We start from the raw sequence: 19,139 nt of genomic DNA, 5'->3' as shown, positions 1-19,139 counted from the left end.
AGGAGGGCTCCCATACTTGCGTGCTAGCCACGCCCCCTCCACTACTTCCCCCAGGACTCTCGGCCCGCCAGGGTGAAGCCCGCGGGGACAAGAGCGCGGGTGTTGGCGTCCCGCGGAGGAGCAGTTTTGGCCCAGGAGGGCTCCCATACTTGCGTGCTAGCCACGCCCCCTCCACTACTTCCCCCAGGACTCTCGGCCCGCCAGGGTGAAGCCCGCGGGGACAAGGGCGCGGGTGTTGGCGTCCCGCGGAGGAGCAGTTTTGGCCCAGGAGGGCTCCCATACTTGCGTGCTAGCCACGCCCCCTCCACTACTTCCCCCAGGACTCTCGGCCCGCCAGGGTGAAGCCCGCGGGGACAAGGGCGCGGGTGTTGGCGTCCCGCGGAGGGTGTTTGTGGACCCGTGGAGGTGCATCTTCTGGACTTTGTCCCTTTGACCCTGAGGCGGTAAACGGACACAGTGTTTTGGCGGTGAAGAGGGAGGCTCGGCCTGGATACACCTGGGAGAAGAGGGTGAAGTAAGTGCAGACGAGGGACTGTACGAGGAGCTGTTTGCCTGTGTGTCTTGGACAAGAGGGTAGAAACACTGGGGTGGACCTACTAAACTCGCAATGTCACTCCTCAAGTCCCTGAGAACTTTGAAAGCTCAGGGACCACCAAGGAAACCCCTCCCTCCATTACCAGCTCTCTCACCCTTCCCCCTCCCCTCATTTTGTTCAGAGGTTCTTCTCACCCGCCAAACGAGTGGTCCCAAACCCAAGCGAAAGGTCCTGGCTGTGAAGAGGTTTTGCTCCCAGGGTCAAAAGGGAGCGCCAGCCAAAGCTCCAATCCCGGATGTGCAAAACTCTGTCCTAATTCATGGGGGTGAGCCCCTCCCATGTTCCCCCGAACCCCCACTAGTGATGAAGGATGGGGGCTGTCGGCTGCCACTGGGGGACAGTATAGCTGCCGGACAAGGGACCAGGGAAGGTCCAATACCTACTAACCATGGCAGTATGTCTGATCCTTGCGTAGGAGGGGACTGTACCTCAAAGCCTCAGGAGGACCAGGCTATCATAGGCCCCAACGGAGGAAGACATCCAGGCCCGATGTCCCGTCCATCTACTGCAGATGTGCTCTCTCCCCTTGTCCCCACCTTGAGCCTCAGTCCCCCCCAAGGTGTTATCCGTCTCCGGTAATCTTGGCCCCGGATCAGAGATGCCTGAGTCCAATGAGGGAGACACTGCAGGAATCAGAGTACTAGCCAGCAGCTATCCCTCAGTAAGCTCCACTCCTGCTTGCAACATCGTGGCTTCCACCCCGTCACCATGTTCTATCATTCGTGCCAGCCCGGGAAAGTCACTTTCTAGCTCCGCTCTGGCTAGCCCAATTGCGGGGGGCAGTACATTTATTGATGACGACCCTGTGTGCAATCTCTCCCTGGATAACAGAAGTTTCGGGAGTGTACCTATGCCCACAGTGTGCCCGTTGGCCAGCCCCTCTCTCTACCTATCTCCACTTAGGGTGTCCATGCAACCAAAATGTGAAACCTCCCCGGCTGTAGGGCCGGTTATTAACCCCCCAACCGAGGTGGTTCTGTCACTCGGGGGGTGTAAGTGCAACCAAGTTTTGGCTGAGTTGGCTGCCATTAGAAATTTGCTCACAACTCTAATAGCCATTAAGGGGAGGGAGCAAAGGGAGGGGGAGCCCTTTCCCATTCCGATTGTCTGTAAGGGTCTCTCTGACTTCCCTCTGGTACACCCTAAGGACCAAACCCCCCTGTGTCCCGAGACTATAGCTCCAACATCTTTTTGCCCCAGCCTGTTGTCTGAGTTTGCACATCCAGACATTGGAAAAGATCCCAGGGCAGGCGGCACCAAGCACAGTGAGCTTGGTGGGGTGGTGGAATTTGCCCCAAGTCTAGTAGTCCTAAAAAGCCCTAATCATGAGGGTAAGATTGCCCTTGGTCCACGGCACAGAGTCGGCCCATCTCAGCTTCCTGTTCATGACCAGAATGGTCGAGCTACAGTGTATCTTCACCCTGTACCAAAAATGGAAAAGAACATGTTGGAGTCCAGGGAATCTCTTGTAAACAAAAGTGTACACTGGTTACGTTCCGTGAGGGGATGTCCCTTTGTGTCCAGGGAATCCTTGGTAGGCTGTCGGAGATTGGCCAGTGTGTGCAAGAGCCCGAAGGACATAGTGGAATTGGCCTTTTGGGACTGGAGACTGGCGAGCAGGGTCCTGGGTCAATGGGGGGGGAACGGGAGGGACACCAGGGAGCGGAATTCTAATTAGCCCACACTCTTATTTAGGCTCTATATCGCCCATGAGGCCAGTCAGGAGGTCCTACCCCCTGTCTGGGGCAAACCTCACTCCCCTGGGCCGTGACCGGACAGGTTTTTTGGGGAACAAGCCCAGGCAGGGGGAGTTATCCAGAGGGTGATGGGGGGCCTTTGTTTCACCCTTTCCTTTCCCTAAGAGACTCTTTGCTGTACTATTCGAGTATATGGTCTATTGATTGTAAATGCTTTTTGTGTGATGTTTTGCTTTGTGTTTGATGGATTTTTTTCAATCCGAATAAACTTGTTGACTGACTGAAAATGTTTTTTATCAAAATTTGAAAAACTTTTTTTGTGTATAAAATAACATTAAAATATATATTTTATGAAATCAACTGACTAAAGACTGACCTTTGACTATTTTTGTTTGTGGTTGTGGCTCTTTGTTGAGCAATAGAGTTATTTAATCTATAAGCATTGTTGTATATACCTTTTGAAAGGTTGGCCACCTTGTTGAGGGATTGCTTATGGGTTCTTTTCCCTCAAACCTCTTGTTGTTGTAAAATAGGGGGAGGAGGACACATCCTTGGTTGGCCATCACCTCATGTGGGAACACATAATTTGCTTCACGACCTTGAACCCATCTAATTGCGGCACGGTCCTTAGAATATGAACTGCCCATAAGCCAACACTATGGGAAGGGAAGGAGACTGTGTTAGGTAAGAAGACTGCACAGGAGATAGCTTTGGGTGCTGTTGAAAGCGGTCTTCCGATCAATAAAAGCAACATAACGGGTCTCCTTTCTCTGTACAACACATTTTGCCATGATCAGAATGAATCAATAAGACTAGTCAATCATTACCACCCATTTTATAAAAACCAGCTTGAATGGGCAGCAGGACCTCTTTAGAGATTACACAGGCGTTCTAAAAGAATGTCCCATATATCTTTCCAAGCACATCTACCAGAGGGAATGCCTGGTAATTCCACATGTTGGTTTTTGATGCCTTTTATATATTGACATGATGTTGGCTCTTCTCGACATCCTTAGTAATTTTTTTTGCCACATTATAGAGATTTTATAAATGTTTACCCATATCACTGATTCATTTTCAAATGGGTCTACTGGGAGTTTAACCAATCCCAGAGCTTTTCCAGGTTTTTGAGTTTTATGGGCACGTTCTACCTCAAGTACTGAAAAAAATATTTTTGGGCAAATAGCTTGCATGTGTTTATTCCAAATCTGCAGGGGATCAACACAAGATGTTCTACTGATGTCAGTAAACAATGTAGTAAAATAATTGCATACAATTGCATAAGGACTGCATGTGTCCATCACTAACTGGCTCTTGTTAGAACCCTTGTAAAATAATTTCCAGAACACCTTTTGGTTTTTGTTCCCAATAGCCAACTGGAATTTCTCTCAGTCATGAACCACTAACTCCAGGGCTCGCCAGATGTTTGACTCCCAGTAGACCTGGACAGCATAGTTAATGGTGAGGGAACATGGGTGTCAAGAGGTTGCAGAAATATGCTCTCGTCTCTCGCCCATATAAAACCTTAGCAAAAAGCATCTGCTACTGTGACTCTGACACCTCTTTGTAAAAAATGGACAACAATTTGCCTTGTATCCTTCCCTATCTAAACGGTTCTCATTCCACTTCCATGATCACACAATACATCCTGTCTCCCTTGTGCCGGCCACTGCATGGCCGCCCACTGTCTTGTGCTCATTCTTGCCAAGAGTGAAATCCTCTACTTTACCTCATCGACTGCTACTAAGACAATATCACTCCTTTCTATTGTCCCCAGAGCTCATCAGCCCCACATGCGTGGGCCGGTTTGCGCATGGTGCATCTGACAGCAAACTGGGAGTAGGCACCTATCGTCATTGCTTCAAAAGCCATCTCTGCCCTTTATCAACTAACTCACAGGAACCGCCCCCACTTGACATTAAAGCCCTCATATCGATTCTAGCACAACAATCGAAAAGTGCAACAAACACATGCTTGAGCTCACCAGCCCCTTGTAAAATCCTCAATCCTGCCATGTGCACCTTACTGAGCCTCCTCTCTTGCACAGCCACCTCCCACTAACAGCAACAGACAGAATCGCCGACTCAGGGTCTTCCACAGGCCCTGTATAACTTCCTTTCTGTGATTATCAAAGTACTAATGGCAAAATACACCAAGACGACGATCAGCCAATAAACCCCAGAATATGTCATTACAGCACTCAGGAGAGTCAGGAATCTGGCATAAAGAGCTACATAAAAATAAATCATATTTATCATCCATTATTATTATTATTATGGTATTTATTGAGCACTGACATATCTTCGAGAAGCAGCGGAGCACATTACAGAGGTATGCACCAATACAGATGCATAACAGAGTGCTTTACAGAGGTGTACAACATTACAGATGCATAACGGAGCGCTTTTCGGAGGTAACAACAGAAAGATATACAGCAGGGGGTAGGATACAGAGGAGCGGTACAGCTGTACCGTGTAGGAGAGGGGCGAGTGTTGTCTAGTGAGTCAGGTGGCGCGAGGTTTAAATAGCCACATTTAGCCATAGCCCTATGTTATGCCTATTTCAAACCAAGGAAGTACAGTATCGAGCATTTCTACTTGAGATATTAATAAAATACAAACTCGTAGAAAAATAAACAGTACTTTGAAAATTACATTTGCACCACAGAAGCCACCAAATGCGTTTTCCCCACTCTATAGGATCCGGCACACCCGCGTCATTATAAATCCTTAGACAATTTTTTGCACACTTTTGTGCAATGCGCCGGCAAGTACACGAGAACAAAGTAAACACGGGCTGCGGAACAGCGAGCTTGCTCCGAGGCTTCCTCTGCCCATTGCTCCACAAATCTTGACCTGCATCTTCACTGTTTCCACACCAAGGCAATCAACAAGGGTCATGCTTGAACCCCATGGCGGTTGTTTGGCGAGATGCCTGGGCTACTTGATTATTGCCACAGGGTCGCGGGTGCCCGGTACACAGAGAGCATGCCAGAGAATACCATTTTCCTTTTCATCCCTATGGCGATCATTGGATCGGAGGAATTCAGAATTAAATTAGGGCTCTAAGGCACTCAACCGTGTGCCAAGCCAATCATCCATCCATCCAGCCTCAACCAGCAGTCTTGATTTGCTAAAATATTTAGCCAAATTATACAACTCAAGGGCCAATGACAATTAAAAAATATAACCAACTATGGGGAAATGGGTATGCTTTCCTATGCGTGGTCAAAAAGGCCCATCACACTGGCCATATGGTATAGGACAAAACCATCCAGCATTTTTGGGTCTAGGTTTTGCCTATAGGAAATAAATGGGAACACATTTGTTTTTGGCTCCTTGCCAATTCTTATAGCACAAAACGTTCCAAAAGAAATCACAGTAGGGTCTACACTATTTTGGGCAGTGTTGAGAAGGTTTGAACGTCGTATAGTCGTTAGCCTTCCAAGAAATTGTATTTGTATGTGAGCTCAAACTTAACAATATCTACAAAGTCGCTATCGAGGACACACACACACACACACACACTTTTTGTCACTCTAAACAATCATGAAATCTAGTTGGTTTACTGAGCATTTTTAAAAGTAGGTGGGGAGAAAGAAAAGAGAACGAAGCGAGAAGAAAAAAAAGAAAGGAAAAAGAAGAGGAGAAAAATAGAGAATAAAGATGAAGAAAACGAGAAATAAGAAAAAGGAAGGGTTGGGATAGGTGTGCAGAAGAAAAAACAAGATAGCAAGTGCAAGAAGCGGACTAGCAGGGTATCTTGGGTGGTAAGGATTTAAAAGGCAAGGTGGAATAAGTGGGTTTTTCATTGTATTTGGCACAGGAGAAGATCAGCTTAATCTTCAATGGTTAAAGGAGAGTGTTCTAGAGAGCGGCAAAGCTGGAGCCTCAGAGGCGTTGCATGCAATATCTGGACCTGGCAGATGAAGAACTGGATGGTTTGAGATGTCTGCATTGGATGTATATTTAATTTGTCTCCCAGGGTGATCCAGTCTTGTACAGGCCAGTGTGGGCAATGCAACGGATATTGAATTTAAAGGCTCAATCATAGATAGGAAACAGCCTTGAAGGCATCTTTTTGTATGGTCGGAGGGTTGCAAGTGGAAAATCTGTCTTGGAGCCATATTTTTAATAAGCTGCAGATTTTGTTGCGGGCAGGTGGCAAGTTTGAAATTAATGGCACTTGAGTAGTCCAATCTTTAAGGGACGACAGCTTCAATGGGGTTTAGGATTTCTTGTTTAAATCGTGGTGGTTGTTACAAGAGTTGACAAACTAGCTGATCTGATTTGACCAGTAAAGAATTATGTTGAACCAAAACCAAAGATCGTTAGGTTACATGGCGTAAATATTGAAACCACACATTTTCTGTATACAGACAGGAGTGTGATCCTACTCTAAATTCCAATGTCATAGTAACAATGTGGGACACAGGAACAAAAATAGTGAACAATGAGTACACTGCCAGCATTCCACATCGGCTAGGCTGTAATCTTGGTGGCATTCCAATTCCGAGTTACTGTTGCTGGTGAAAATGCAGCACCCGAAACAATTGCTGCATTACCAATAAATGTACTAATAACGCAGGGTAAAAACTCAGCACGTGCCTTTGCAGATTAAACAGTTCGATATAATGCTCCTGCTGGACCAATCCTTCCATAAATAATGGATTATTAAGCGATCACACAAAAATACAGGGTTCCCATTGTGGCAGAGGACTTGTGGCTTTATTATTATTATTATTTTTTTTTTTTTAAGACCAGCTCAGATCTCGCATGATTTTGGAATTGCCACCAGTTTGGGGCTGTGTTACGTAATGATAATAATGCAAGTAGCCGGCCTTCTCCATCTTTGCCGGTCTGTTCCTCCCTAATCGCTTCTCTACCAGGGCAAACCCACCTCTTGCTACCTCCCCAGATACTAGCTCGGAGCAATGAAGCACTGTATAGGGCATAGAGAAAAATCTTGGTAGCGAGAATTTAACAAGTCATCAATAAATATCTACCCGACTTTGCCCCTCCATGCCACTACAGAATGTTCTATCATACTCCTCTTTTGTCTCTCCGACAGGCAAAAAGTGCTTTGATGCCATACCGTAATGGCTGTAGGCGCTATACAAATGTAAGCTAACATAACAAACATTAGTAAAAAACATCACAGTACAGCATACGGCTCCAGGAGGGAACAAGATAGCCAGAATCCAAGTTGCATCGAGGTGTTGTTGGAAGAGCCAGGACGCCAGTTGTTTCCTAAACTGGAGGAGACTTGGAGGAGTCTGGATTGCCACCGGGATGGTACTCCAGAGGACTAGAGCATAGCACGAGAAGGCCTATATCCTAGTTTTCTCCTTGCGAGACAGTCTATTTTCCAGTCTGGTGATGGTTTTACTGTGAGATGACTGTGTGATGCTGATGTTTTCAGTTTGGCCGGCGTACTGGCTGTAGTTGCCTTGTAGGTGAGGCATGTGGATTTGACGCAGATCCTAGCCGGTATGGGGAGCCAGGTTAATCCACACAATGTGGGGGGTTGTGATGTGGACAAATTTCACATAGCGTGATGAGGTGGGACGCCTTGAGGCATACACTGCCAGCAGCATTTTGGCTACTGGCAGTAACTCACTGGCGAGTATTTTACAGCCCTTCCGTTACAGGCAATTCCTCGCCGCAGGCGTTACTTATCTACTGCCAGCTTTATTCATTCTGCCATTTTGGTAATGAGGCCTTACACGTACGATCCATGCTTGCTAGCGTTTATGAATTGTCCGGGATGCAAAGCGAGAATGTAAACCACACAGGGCAAAAGCTTGTAGCTTTCAAGCAGCACAGAGAAATGACAAGCACTGTAAAGGACACCAATTAATTCAATGATTTTAAAAGAATCGGGCTAATTTATATGCAGGCCAAGTTTAAGATGTTCGCATAACGCCAGCAGCCTCTAAACCCGCTGCATCTTTTATCAAACCTCTGTTTTTGCCTTTCTCTACATTTTAGGTTATGCTAATCATCGTACTATGCATGCCTACAAGTGGGTGGGACACTAGTGTCAATTATGACCGAATCAGTATTCCACTATTCACACCAGCAGACATGTTTAATACATTGACTTTTAAAATATATCGGCTAGAAAAAGGCAGGTCCATCTACCGGTTCTGTGTCATTTCACCAACACCTGTTTTTTCGACCCGTGTTTTTACCGCAGTTTTTGCTGAAAAAAACTAATCAAAATCTTTTTTTACATTATTTTGGGGGCTTTCCCACCCCAAGCCACCATCATCTAACTATTTTTGTTGTTCCCGACCCCCCCAACCCTTTATATGCACTTTCCCACCACAACCAATAAAACATTTTAAAGGTTTTTTTCGGCAAAGGTTCAACAAAAAAACACAAGAAATTCCACCTAAGGATGTGCGTGTCAGTGGACAACTGCATTAACCATACGGTTCAAGGGAACAGCCCTTTCGAGAGTAGAGAAGATCCTATATCTTGGGCAATCCAGCAGGACAACCCCGTGTTCCTTTTATGAGGCGTTCCCCGTCTCCATAGTTGTATGTTCCCTAGTACTTATCTTTATGGTGCCAGTTATAGCTAGCTACCCATTCACTCACCACTCTCTCACGTTCCCCCTTTAACCTACCTCTGGCTTGCTCTCTAATCCGCTTCACATCACTGACGTGGAGCAGCCTGCCATCTTCCCTGCACTTCCACCACTCGCACAAATTCTACTAGTTTATGTGTGGTGCCTCCCAATGACAAGAGCTCAGGTCATCACTGTACCCCTTTTTGTTGCCAAGATGTGCTTGCACATTAGCACCGACTATCAACAAGGTGGCTTATATTGACTTAGTGGCTGGCTGTACCATCTGGTAATGCCCTCGCTTTGCTCAAGCTATTACGACAATACAGCAGGCCATTGCTGGAAGATACAGACCTTCATCAACACTGCCATCACCTAATAAGATGCCCCTACTCCTACTCTTTCCTTTTCAATGACAGATACTCTATATACATACGAGAGAACCATGAATAATTCATGTGTATATTATGGTACTCTGCAAAGTGCCAAGCATGATGCATTTCAGCCACTTTGTAGGGCAGAGTTCAACATGTTAATGGACATTTGTACCGCACACTATCACCACCGGAGTGGTCCCCGGGCAACCTTATGGCTCTGAAAGAGGAAGGGAGGGTGAGTTAGTGGGAGGAAGCTGGAAAAGTGCACGAGAGCAGTGATGTGCTGTTGGCGGCCTCAGCCCGGTGGGTCCATTGGCTGGGCCTGGGGTGTTTGCAGACAGTCGTCGTTGTGTAATGGTGTGTGAGTCTATGTGTGTTTTTGTTTTGTTGTTGCAATGTAGTGAAGTTTGTGCTGTTTGTTGTGCTGTAGGTTTGGAGTTTGAGAGGTGTATGCAGAGGGGGAAATTGTTAGTGGAATTGGTTAGTTGGCATCTCTATCCTGAATTGAGGTGCTGGGCTTGCGTAATCTCCCCAGATGGGGTGCAGGAGCACTCCTGTGCCTCTGTCCTGATCTGGGCCCGTACGGCATTCAAGGTCCCTTTCACATCTGGCCACCGCCTCCATCACAGCCCCATCTGTCCTCCCTTCCTACTCATATGGCCATTGCACCTACCAATGTCCACAACTCAGCTAGACTGGTGATTGCCAATATCCCGACAATTCCACAACACTGTGGTATCTGGTAGTAACTAGGGGGCGGGGTACGTTGGGGTTGTTGACTCCGTCTCCAGAGGTGTCGCCTGTGTTTCAAGCTACCCGGCGTCACCCGTCCAGGTGCCGTGGGAGCTTCCCTGTCTGTTCTGGGAGCTGTCAGTGTCCTCTCCATTTTAGTCATCCTTTTTCCTTTCTGTTGTTTCAGTTTTCAGTTTGAGTCTGTGGTGTTGAAGAGCTAGGTTTTTAGTAATGTCCTGAATTTTAGGTGATCTTTGGTGTTTCTTATTTCTTTTGGGATGTTGTTCGAGGTGTTTGCGGCTAAGTGGTAGAAGGAGGTGCCTCCAAGTTTATTCTTAAGGTATGGTTTTAGTTCCAGGCGGATTTCGTTGCTTGACCTTAGGAGTCTTGTTGGCTTGTAGATTGTTATTTTCTTTTGTAGGAATTGTGCTCCTTGTCCACTGATTGCCCTGTGCGTTATGCACATTGTTTTGAAGGTGATGCAATGTTTTATTGTGCCAGTGTAGTGTTTTTAGGGCAGGAGTGATGTGGTCTCTTCTGGATAGTTTGAGGAGTAGTGTGGCCGCTGTATTTTGGATCCGTTGTAGTTTCTTCAGGAGGTATTCTGGTATTCCGAGGTAGAGACTGTTTTTGCATATTCGATTCTTGACATGATGAGGTCGATGATAGTGAGTGTTTGAACATGTTTGAACATGACCAAATATCATGGCTGGTTTAAGTTTTCACGCTACCCCTCTGCTGACAATGGAGTATGTCAAGACACTTGGTTGAATGGGCAAAGGTACTAATGTCAGCTGGTTAGATGCGTGATACGCCATGTTTTGGGCTTATGAAGTTTGCTTTGCAGACTGATCAGCTGCTGCTAGAGTAGGTGCCCAGCTGGGAGGAGGCATTTTCTTCCGAGGTATTGCAGACATGGCCCCTCAACCCCATATGGCCCACATATGGAATAGAAGACGGACCTCATCAGCCTGCCACGATACTGGATGAGCCAGTGGCGAGAATTTCAGTTAAATAATAAAGTCCATTGGTCATATCTGTCAGCTTCTGAAGCTTTTAATGGATATGTGGAAGGTTTTTCTCTTAAGAAAAGTATAATATTCATATAAGAATAATGGCCATATTGGGAATTAAGTGGGTTGGCTTTATAGTTTCTCTCACCTCTAATATTTTAGACAATAATTATTCTTCAAACCACACTAAAGCACAAAAAATCATCAAGCCTCCATCTAAGATGCAAATACCCTCATGTGCTGCTGGGGAAAACCCAAACTGGGTCATATTTGGAATGTAAGACTAGTCTTCATCATGATAAAGCTTGACGACCATGCCAGAGAACTCCAGTGAGCTCGGAACTGAATAAGAGATCCGTTTGTAGGTGTGAATAATTCAAATCAAGCCAAAGCGGACACATAATCGTTGATTGGAAGCACCTACAGGCAGCCCCGACATAATCCAGCACCTATATATTGTACATAGAATATAGGAATGTCACAGATATTCTTTTCCGAACATCAATGCTTCACTGAACTCTTAAGAGAAATTATATTGAGTGCACTGTGACAAGCCACCTCCGTACTACAGTGTGATGTAGATTAGCAGGAAGAGAACACTTACGATGCGTGTAGGTACACTGTAATTGAATGTACTTAGGAGTAGAGTGCTTTAAAAGAATTCCCAAAGGCAAGTAAATGGAACACCACCTCTCCCACCCCCACCTTTTTAATATATATACATATATATATAACGGCGGCCGCCTGGGCATTTCTAAAGAAGCCCTTCTTCAGGAACACGAGTGATCTGGAGATATAGCTTTGGACCTCAGGGTCTCTGCTGCTTTCATAATTCTTATATTAAAAATGATCAGTTTTTGTGACTATTTTCTTGCCTCTGAGTATTTGTTGTTCAGTATTCTTTGATGCTCCAAGTGCAGGTATCGCGAAGCACTCCCTGATGGGGGATGCGTGTGCTTGCTCCTCAATTTCGATTTTATTTTCCTCATGCAGAGAAAGCAAGCAGCTTCAACTGGAGTCTGCTGAGACGAGCTATCCTCAAGTGGAAAGCAAACCGGACTTGGGATAGAGGCCTTTTAAATCAAATCTACAAATCCATACGCTTGATTGCTTTTCAATTAGATTATAGCAACACCCATTTGTTTTACCTTCTTAATAAGTAACATAACCTGCGTAAAACATGTTATTATCATTGTTACAATCAACAAGCAAAGCACATGATAAATAAACCTTGAATGACTTTGAAAGGTCACCACCTTCAGAATTTCCTTGCATCAACTATTGACCTGTTCTTAGTCTTTGTTCTGTGTCCCACATGTCAAATGTCTTTGATAACCCCATAATTCCCCGAGACAGGCATTTTCATTTCCACACCAGCAAAAGAAGTTGCGTACACAACAGAGTATCCATCTGCACCCAGACCATCAGACTCTTCTTTAGCCAGTCCATCCTCTACAACATGGGTCTGCTACCTTTGGCTCGCCAGATGTTTCGGACTACAATACCTATGGTATCTGGCTATTGACAATGCTGGTTAGGAAGTATGGTAGTTGTAGTCCAAAACATTTGGTGAGCCAAAGGTTGCAGACCCCCTGCTCTACAACAATGCAGGCAACTCTACCTTATCAGATCAAACTTTCCACCTAACCGCAAAAACGTCCATTTAGTTTGCAAATGCACATGGGCAACCTCACGGTTTGGTGAAGTAATACGCCCGATTCTCAAGAGAAGTAATCACTTCAGGAATGAGCGGTTGAGCAAGGAGACATGGAAATAAGACCAATCTCTCAGCAGGATGAGGAGTTTGGCACCTTGTTACCACCCAATGCAGATTCATCCAGCTTTCATAAGAAGGTACTGGTGTGAAATGTCCTTATCTTTATACATTTGTTGGTAATGACTGTGTAATTGAACATTCTGAAGGAAATCTATTTTTTTGCATATTTAATGAATCACTTATGTTCTACTCGTCAGTCCACTTGCCATTGTGTGCAACATTAATGACCAATGGCTTCCAACACAAAGAGATCTCGTCCTGAAACAGTTGCTATTTTGAATGGCCATCAAGTTTTCGCTAGCTGGAGGTGAGATGGATACTTTCTCTCAAAATTAAAATTGCAATCCCTTTCCACCTCACCCTCCACAATATAATATTACAGCCACGTTCACAGGCTCACTACTGATGGCAAGACTATTTTGTGAGCCCTCCGCCCTGCCAAAGCTCACCTCACCTACGCACGATCTAAGGGGGTACACTCCTTCCAGGATATAAATGATCTTGTGGGAGCGTTGCACGCTCAATGGTGAAGGATGTATTTCAGAAAAGCAGAGGGACAGAGTATAATGACTCGTAATCCATGGTTTACAATCAACATATAAAGTTGGCATGTATTTCCACTGTCATCAAAATTATGAAAAAGATCCCAGGAAGCAAGCTGCAGTGCAACATTGAATTATTCAGTTTAGCAGTAAATGTTTCTAATTGGCATTAATGCACAGGAATGTTGGTCTGCCAATCAGCTGTCCAGGAAGGAAGGCATTATCTACTGATGCTCCTACCGTCTGCCCACACTGCACCCGTGCCTTTGTCTCCTGCTCCTCCTTGGCTCCCACAGATGCAGTCCTCCTGCAGCCTCTTCATCTGCTCCCAGACTCTACACTTAACTTCATAACGCCACCTCCAGTTCTGGCCATAGAAATGGAAGAGGGGTCCTGCTCGTGTTCTAGTTCCATGGAGGGCATGTTTGTTTTGTTCTATCCCTCTTGGGGTTTCCTCCGGGGTAATGTTAGCAACAATTGTAACTGTAATGGCCCCTTCTTTGTGCCATTTCCAGGTGATAAGATCCTCGGGACCTCCTTAAAGGCTCTCCTAATAATCTAGACCGAGGGCTGTTATTAGCCAATAACGGCCCTCAGAAATCAGCATTATCGCTTAATTTTCACTGACTTATTAGGAGGTTTCAGCAGGTACTTCTATTTACTTTCCATAATATCAGCCAGTTCCACTTCATGTGAGAACAATGAGGGCTCTGGTACATAACCTTCCCAGGCCATAACAGTTTGTACAAAATTCTATAAATGCAAGGTTTGTGTGAACTCCTGAAAAAACATTATACACGATCATATTTGCATTTGCCTTTTACTTCACAACCTGTAATAAAAAAAAATATTTTCTATGACCAATAAAACTCAACATAAGAACATTTTGGGAAAATAGATGGCAGCTGGTAATCTTAGGTTCAGTCATTGGTAGAGGTTTCAGCTAAGAACATTTGAATAGCAGTTCTTGGGCTAATGCAAAACAATTGGTGGCGATAAGGCTGATGGGTTTCTATAGTTTCCAACCAATACATGATTAAAATATCAATTGATTTTCAGACTCAAACTGAACTGAGAGAGCAAGAACCACAAACCTTATAATTTACGATAGAAGAAAGATGATTAAAAGGGAAGAACTATACTTCCGATACATTTTTGCTACAACTTCTGAATACATATTTTGTTAAGCGTTTGGTTTAAACTGTTTTCTTGTGTTGTTACTGCCTTCTTAGTTAATGTTTAATTTTCTTTGAAACTGGAAGTAAAGGGAGCATTTCTAGTAGTGTAGTGCAGATTAATGGGGCGATTTTATTTTTATCTCGAATTTTGTATGAGCAGGTAGCTCAGCGAGTTAAGCAGCAACCGCAGCTATAGGTTCTGTCAGCACTTCACATGTTTGAATTCCAGCAATAGGTACAGTTCCATTGAAGTGGGTAATAAAACGCATAGTACTATAGCACTCCCAATTTTAGGGATTCCTGTATGAAGTGCTATTTATTAATGACATCTTTTATACCGCGCTTTTAACCAAAAACCAGTCTCTAAGCACATATTAAACGAGGATACGCACAGTACACATTTCACATTTATCACTATTTTTAATCATTCAGGGTTGATTTTTATTTTACTTTGCACATTCATATTTCTGGAGACTTTTTAATCTCTATTTTAATTTACATTTGATTTAGGAGTGGGGGCTTCATGCCAGTCATGCTGGGTGCCCCTCTTGTAAGAGTATTACCCCATACAAATACCAGCACACTTCAAAGCCAACCCTAATACAGGCTAACCAGATTTCCAAAATAAAAAAACAAGGACGGCGATAAACAAGTAGGCCTACAGGCTTTGGCGCACAAACACAAAAGATGGACTAAAACACAAATAGGACTCGACTAAAACTGTAGTCCTACTTCTGCGCTGGTGGCCAGTTCTGATGCCAAGTATGGGGGTGGGGGTGTTACAGGCCCAGCACTCCCATTGAAGGAGAGAGGCCAGTGAGGATGGAATAGGAAATGGGGTATAAAAAGAAAGCAGAGAGGGGCACTGGGCCCGATTTTGGGATTTGTGTAGCAGTTCCCGGCAAAAACCAGGACGGTAGCCACCTGTCCCTCAAATCCAGGACACCGGGACGAATGCAAAAATACTGGGACGTCTGGTCACCCTACCATAAAAGGAAAAGGATCCTTTTTGATATGTAGTGATACCTCAGATTAAAGTACCGCGTATTCGGACAGGAGTCACAAGATCATCTGCTCCAATCAAGAATTTAGCAGTCCTTTTGGGCTCAGGTGTCTTCTCCCTCATATCCTTCAAATGAAGAAACATTTTTTCTCCAGATGAAATCCCTCAAGCACATTATTTCCTTTCTTCTTTTAGACAACAGAGCAGTCGTGGTGGGAGCGGAGATTAACTGCCAACCAGATGACTGCTCTGCCACATGTGCAGTACTTTTGGATTCTTCCATTAAGCTGAAAGCCATCCAGCACACAGCTGTAAGAATTGTCCTAGGTCTAAACAAAGGTGACCAGCCTACCACTGCAGGAAGATAATTTCATTGGCTCAGGGTTAAAAAACACAGCCTTCATAAGCAATTCTGTGTATCTCGGAACATGCAACTGCATATCTCTACGCCGATTCATGGCTATGATATGATATGATGACATGATAGGTTTTTTATAATGCGCTTAAAACCCAGCGGGTTCTAAGTGTGGACCCAGAGATCGAACCTGTGTGGCACTGTGTCGTCTTGCTTCAAAGGCGAGCACGTTGCCGCTGAGCTATCCTCAAGACTATGACCCTGTTGGTACACCATGCTCGTACAGGGACCTCCTCTGTATTTCCAAAGCCTGCAGCGTGTCCTGTAGAGACTGCCACTTCTCAATATGGGGTCTACAACAGTGGAACATGCTACCTGCAAGCATTGGGTAGGAATCTTGTTACCATCAATTTCCATAACTTCTGACGCTCTTCCTGTCCTGTTCTCATGGTGTTCGCTTGCAGTGATGACCAGTGCCAATAGGCTATTCATTTATGCAGAGTGCGCTTTATAAACTGTCTCCCACTCACATCAGCATTTTTGTAGGTGTATCACAACCACGTACCCCAACAATTTACTATTGAAGAAAAAAGGGCCAAGTTTTGAAACACAAAAGGACCATTTGCTGAATAAAGACATTTGCATGAAACTATTGCCGATCTGGAGCTCAAAACACAAAGAGGAAAGACGCGCGCTTCAAGAATTGCTCGCTGCATTCACAAAAGACTTTTTATAACCAGCATTTAAAATTCAACTGTTACCCGCTAGCACACATCATGCTTGGAGACAGGGAAACTCATCTGAGATCTCAGACTGGCTCGTTTAAGAGTAGCGATTACCTTCCAGACATCGTCGGCACCACGCAGAATAAAACAGTGATGAACTTTGCAAGCACAATGAAGGGTAATTATGGATTTGTAATATGGTGCAGTTTGGATCCTCCCCAAACCCCTTGTCCCTCATAAGATGCAATTAACTGAATTTTCTTGCCACATTTAAACATCAGTCTTCAATTTTCTCTTTGTACCTCAGATCTGTCGTGGTAACGCACAGCAGAAAATTGAGGAGGGTGGTGACACAATCCATGGTCTATCTAGCTTCTTCTCTTTATTCAAAACCCCAAAACGATGACTCCCTTTACCACATCTTGTGCTTCTGCTGAAACACGCTCACTTACCAAAGCATTTGCTCAGGTTGGTCTGTTTATCGATGAAGACTTTAGCGGAGATCACGTTCCCGAAAGGCATGAACATTTGCAGGATGTCCTGGTCTCCAAACTCCTGGGGGAGGTGGTAGATGAAGAGATTCGCCCCTTCTGGACCTGTAGAGAAAGGAAGGAAGAGGCCTGAATTCACTATGGTTAGAATTCTTTTTTCAAACAGTCTTGTCAAATACATTTATAATGCAACAGAATAATAAATAATTATGTATATAGCGCTTCAATCTAAAGCGCTTTGCATAGGACATATTTACATACATTACTATTGGTACTCATTTAATAAGCTCAGAAGGATGAAAGGCCCAGTTGAAATGAGAGGGTGCTTTCGAAAGGCACTGCCGTGACACCCCATTGACTCGCATATTATCATATCCACCAAAATCATAGAAGGAGCGGACATGACCCCACATAACCTTCCACCCACCAGAGTGACATCACAGGAAGTTGCATCACATATTCTTTCAACACTGATAAATGACAATGAGGCATTTAGAAAAACTATCAAAATCTTGAGATGACATCACAACAAACATCGACTGATAAGAGGCAGAATAAACCAGTACGTGAAGTAGCAAATGCTCAACATACACTTAACTTTTGAACGATCAGAAATTCTATAAATTCCAAACACAGGGGATGAAATGTGGAGCACAAGGCATGCAACGAGGCATATGAGGGTAGCAACAGCATCCCCAGCTTATTTACAAGGGCTCAACACAAAATTCAGCCAATTTGCATTTGAAATAGTGTGCTACTGTACTGCCACTTAAAAGTCCACATTTGTGGGGTGATGAGGGGTGCTACCTCTGTTGCAGGTGATGCACATTAGAAATGACATGCATTACTTACCGTAATAGCATTTCTGATGATTGAATCTGCTTAGTTTCACATGCTGTGCATATAGTCCGACATCTAGTGTTAATCGCAGAGTATTGCATCCATCTTTCGAGGATCAAAAGGGGACGTCGACATGGGCATGACTAACACTATCCCGAACATGACGTGTAGTGTACCCAAAATACCTCACATGTCGAGGTCCCTCCGACTGTGGTTTTTCTGCCGTGAGGGAGCCGTATGACCATCGTGAGTGAGTACAGAAAGAGAAAGGTGTAAGATGTTTCTGTTCCTTCTACTCCAAGAGGGGAGGAAGGGTGTGTGCATGTGAATCTAAGCAGATACAATGATCAGAAATGCTATTACGGTAAGTAATGCATGTGTTCTGATTCTTGTAAATCTGCTCAGAATCACATGCTGTGCATAGTCTAGCGAGCAGTACCCAGAGATGGCGGTAGGATGTGTGAAGGAACAGTAGCAAAGAGATGTCTTCACACTGCTTGTCCGAACTAGAGTGTGTATCCCGGCAGTAGTGTTGCATAAGGTCACATTTGTAATGCACTAAATCCCACAAGTGGGCTGAGAGCACATGGGCAACATGGCAAAAACAAATATGAAGGCCAGTGGAGGGATAGTTAATTTGGATACAGCCAGATCTTCATTCCCACTCTGAATTTAGGGAAGGAGGATTAATGCTGAGAGTGGGAGGGAGCAGATTCCTTAGCTTGCCACACAAGTATGCGATGGCTTAAGTTTTCTTCTTGATTTTTGTGGACAAGATTGGTTTTAGTCGTTTTTTGGAGGGTCATTGTAGAGTACCTTTGGAGAACAGAAATTCAAGCATCCACCAGGAAGGGCTTTGTGGACATTTCAGGCTGCTTTCATGGAGATGTTTTAAAGCCAGACAGCCCAGGGACAATGGCCAGAGATTTAGCCACGTGGTTAGCTACGTGGTCCTTGCGATCCAGACACAGTAGCAATTTTGTTTCAGCATGGTCATAGGTGTAAGGCTTGAGGCCTAGAATGAGAATGTTGCCATAGTGAAGGTGGGTGGTGACCTGGGTGTTTATAGACATAACCTGGTCTGCAAAGGAGAAGAAAGATATTTTGACGTTGTATTCTGAGTTAAAGGAACAAGGGCAAACAACAATATTAACCTGAACTTGAGGGAGACTTTGTAGATAATGCATAATTGTAGGATTTTCATAACGTTTGTGTGGAGCTGGGGTTGTGCAGGTACTGAG

General features: G+C 44.6%; 1 protein-coding gene across 20 annotated transcripts in view; it reads right to left on the bottom strand.

Annotated features, from left to right (window-relative positions):
• CELF2 (CUGBP Elav-like family member 2) overlaps window positions 1–19,139 on the bottom strand; it is a 1,289,895-nt gene that overhangs the window by 14,862 nt on the left and 1,255,894 nt on the right. For 12 of the 20 annotated variants that reach the window (XM_069629690.1, XM_069629687.1, XM_069629686.1 and 9 more), the window contains one exon: window positions 17,020–17,187. In XM_069629690.1, coding sequence (XP_069485791.1) covers window positions 17,020–17,187 — 168 coding nt within the window. The remainder of the gene's footprint in view (window positions 1–17,019; window positions 17,188–19,139) is intronic. The other 8 variants (XM_069629691.1, XM_069629696.1, XM_069629695.1 and 5 more) reach the window with 1 other exon arrangement.

This window comes from Ambystoma mexicanum, chromosome 12 (assembly GCF_040938575.1).
Source record: "Ambystoma mexicanum isolate Mex_15411 chromosome 12, UKY_AmexF1_1, whole genome shotgun sequence".
Lineage (NCBI taxonomy): Eukaryota > Metazoa > Chordata > Amphibia > Caudata > Ambystomatidae > Ambystoma > Ambystoma mexicanum.
The sequence above is the reverse complement of the archived record's forward strand: the minus strand, read 5'-3'. Positions and strand labels throughout refer to the sequence as shown.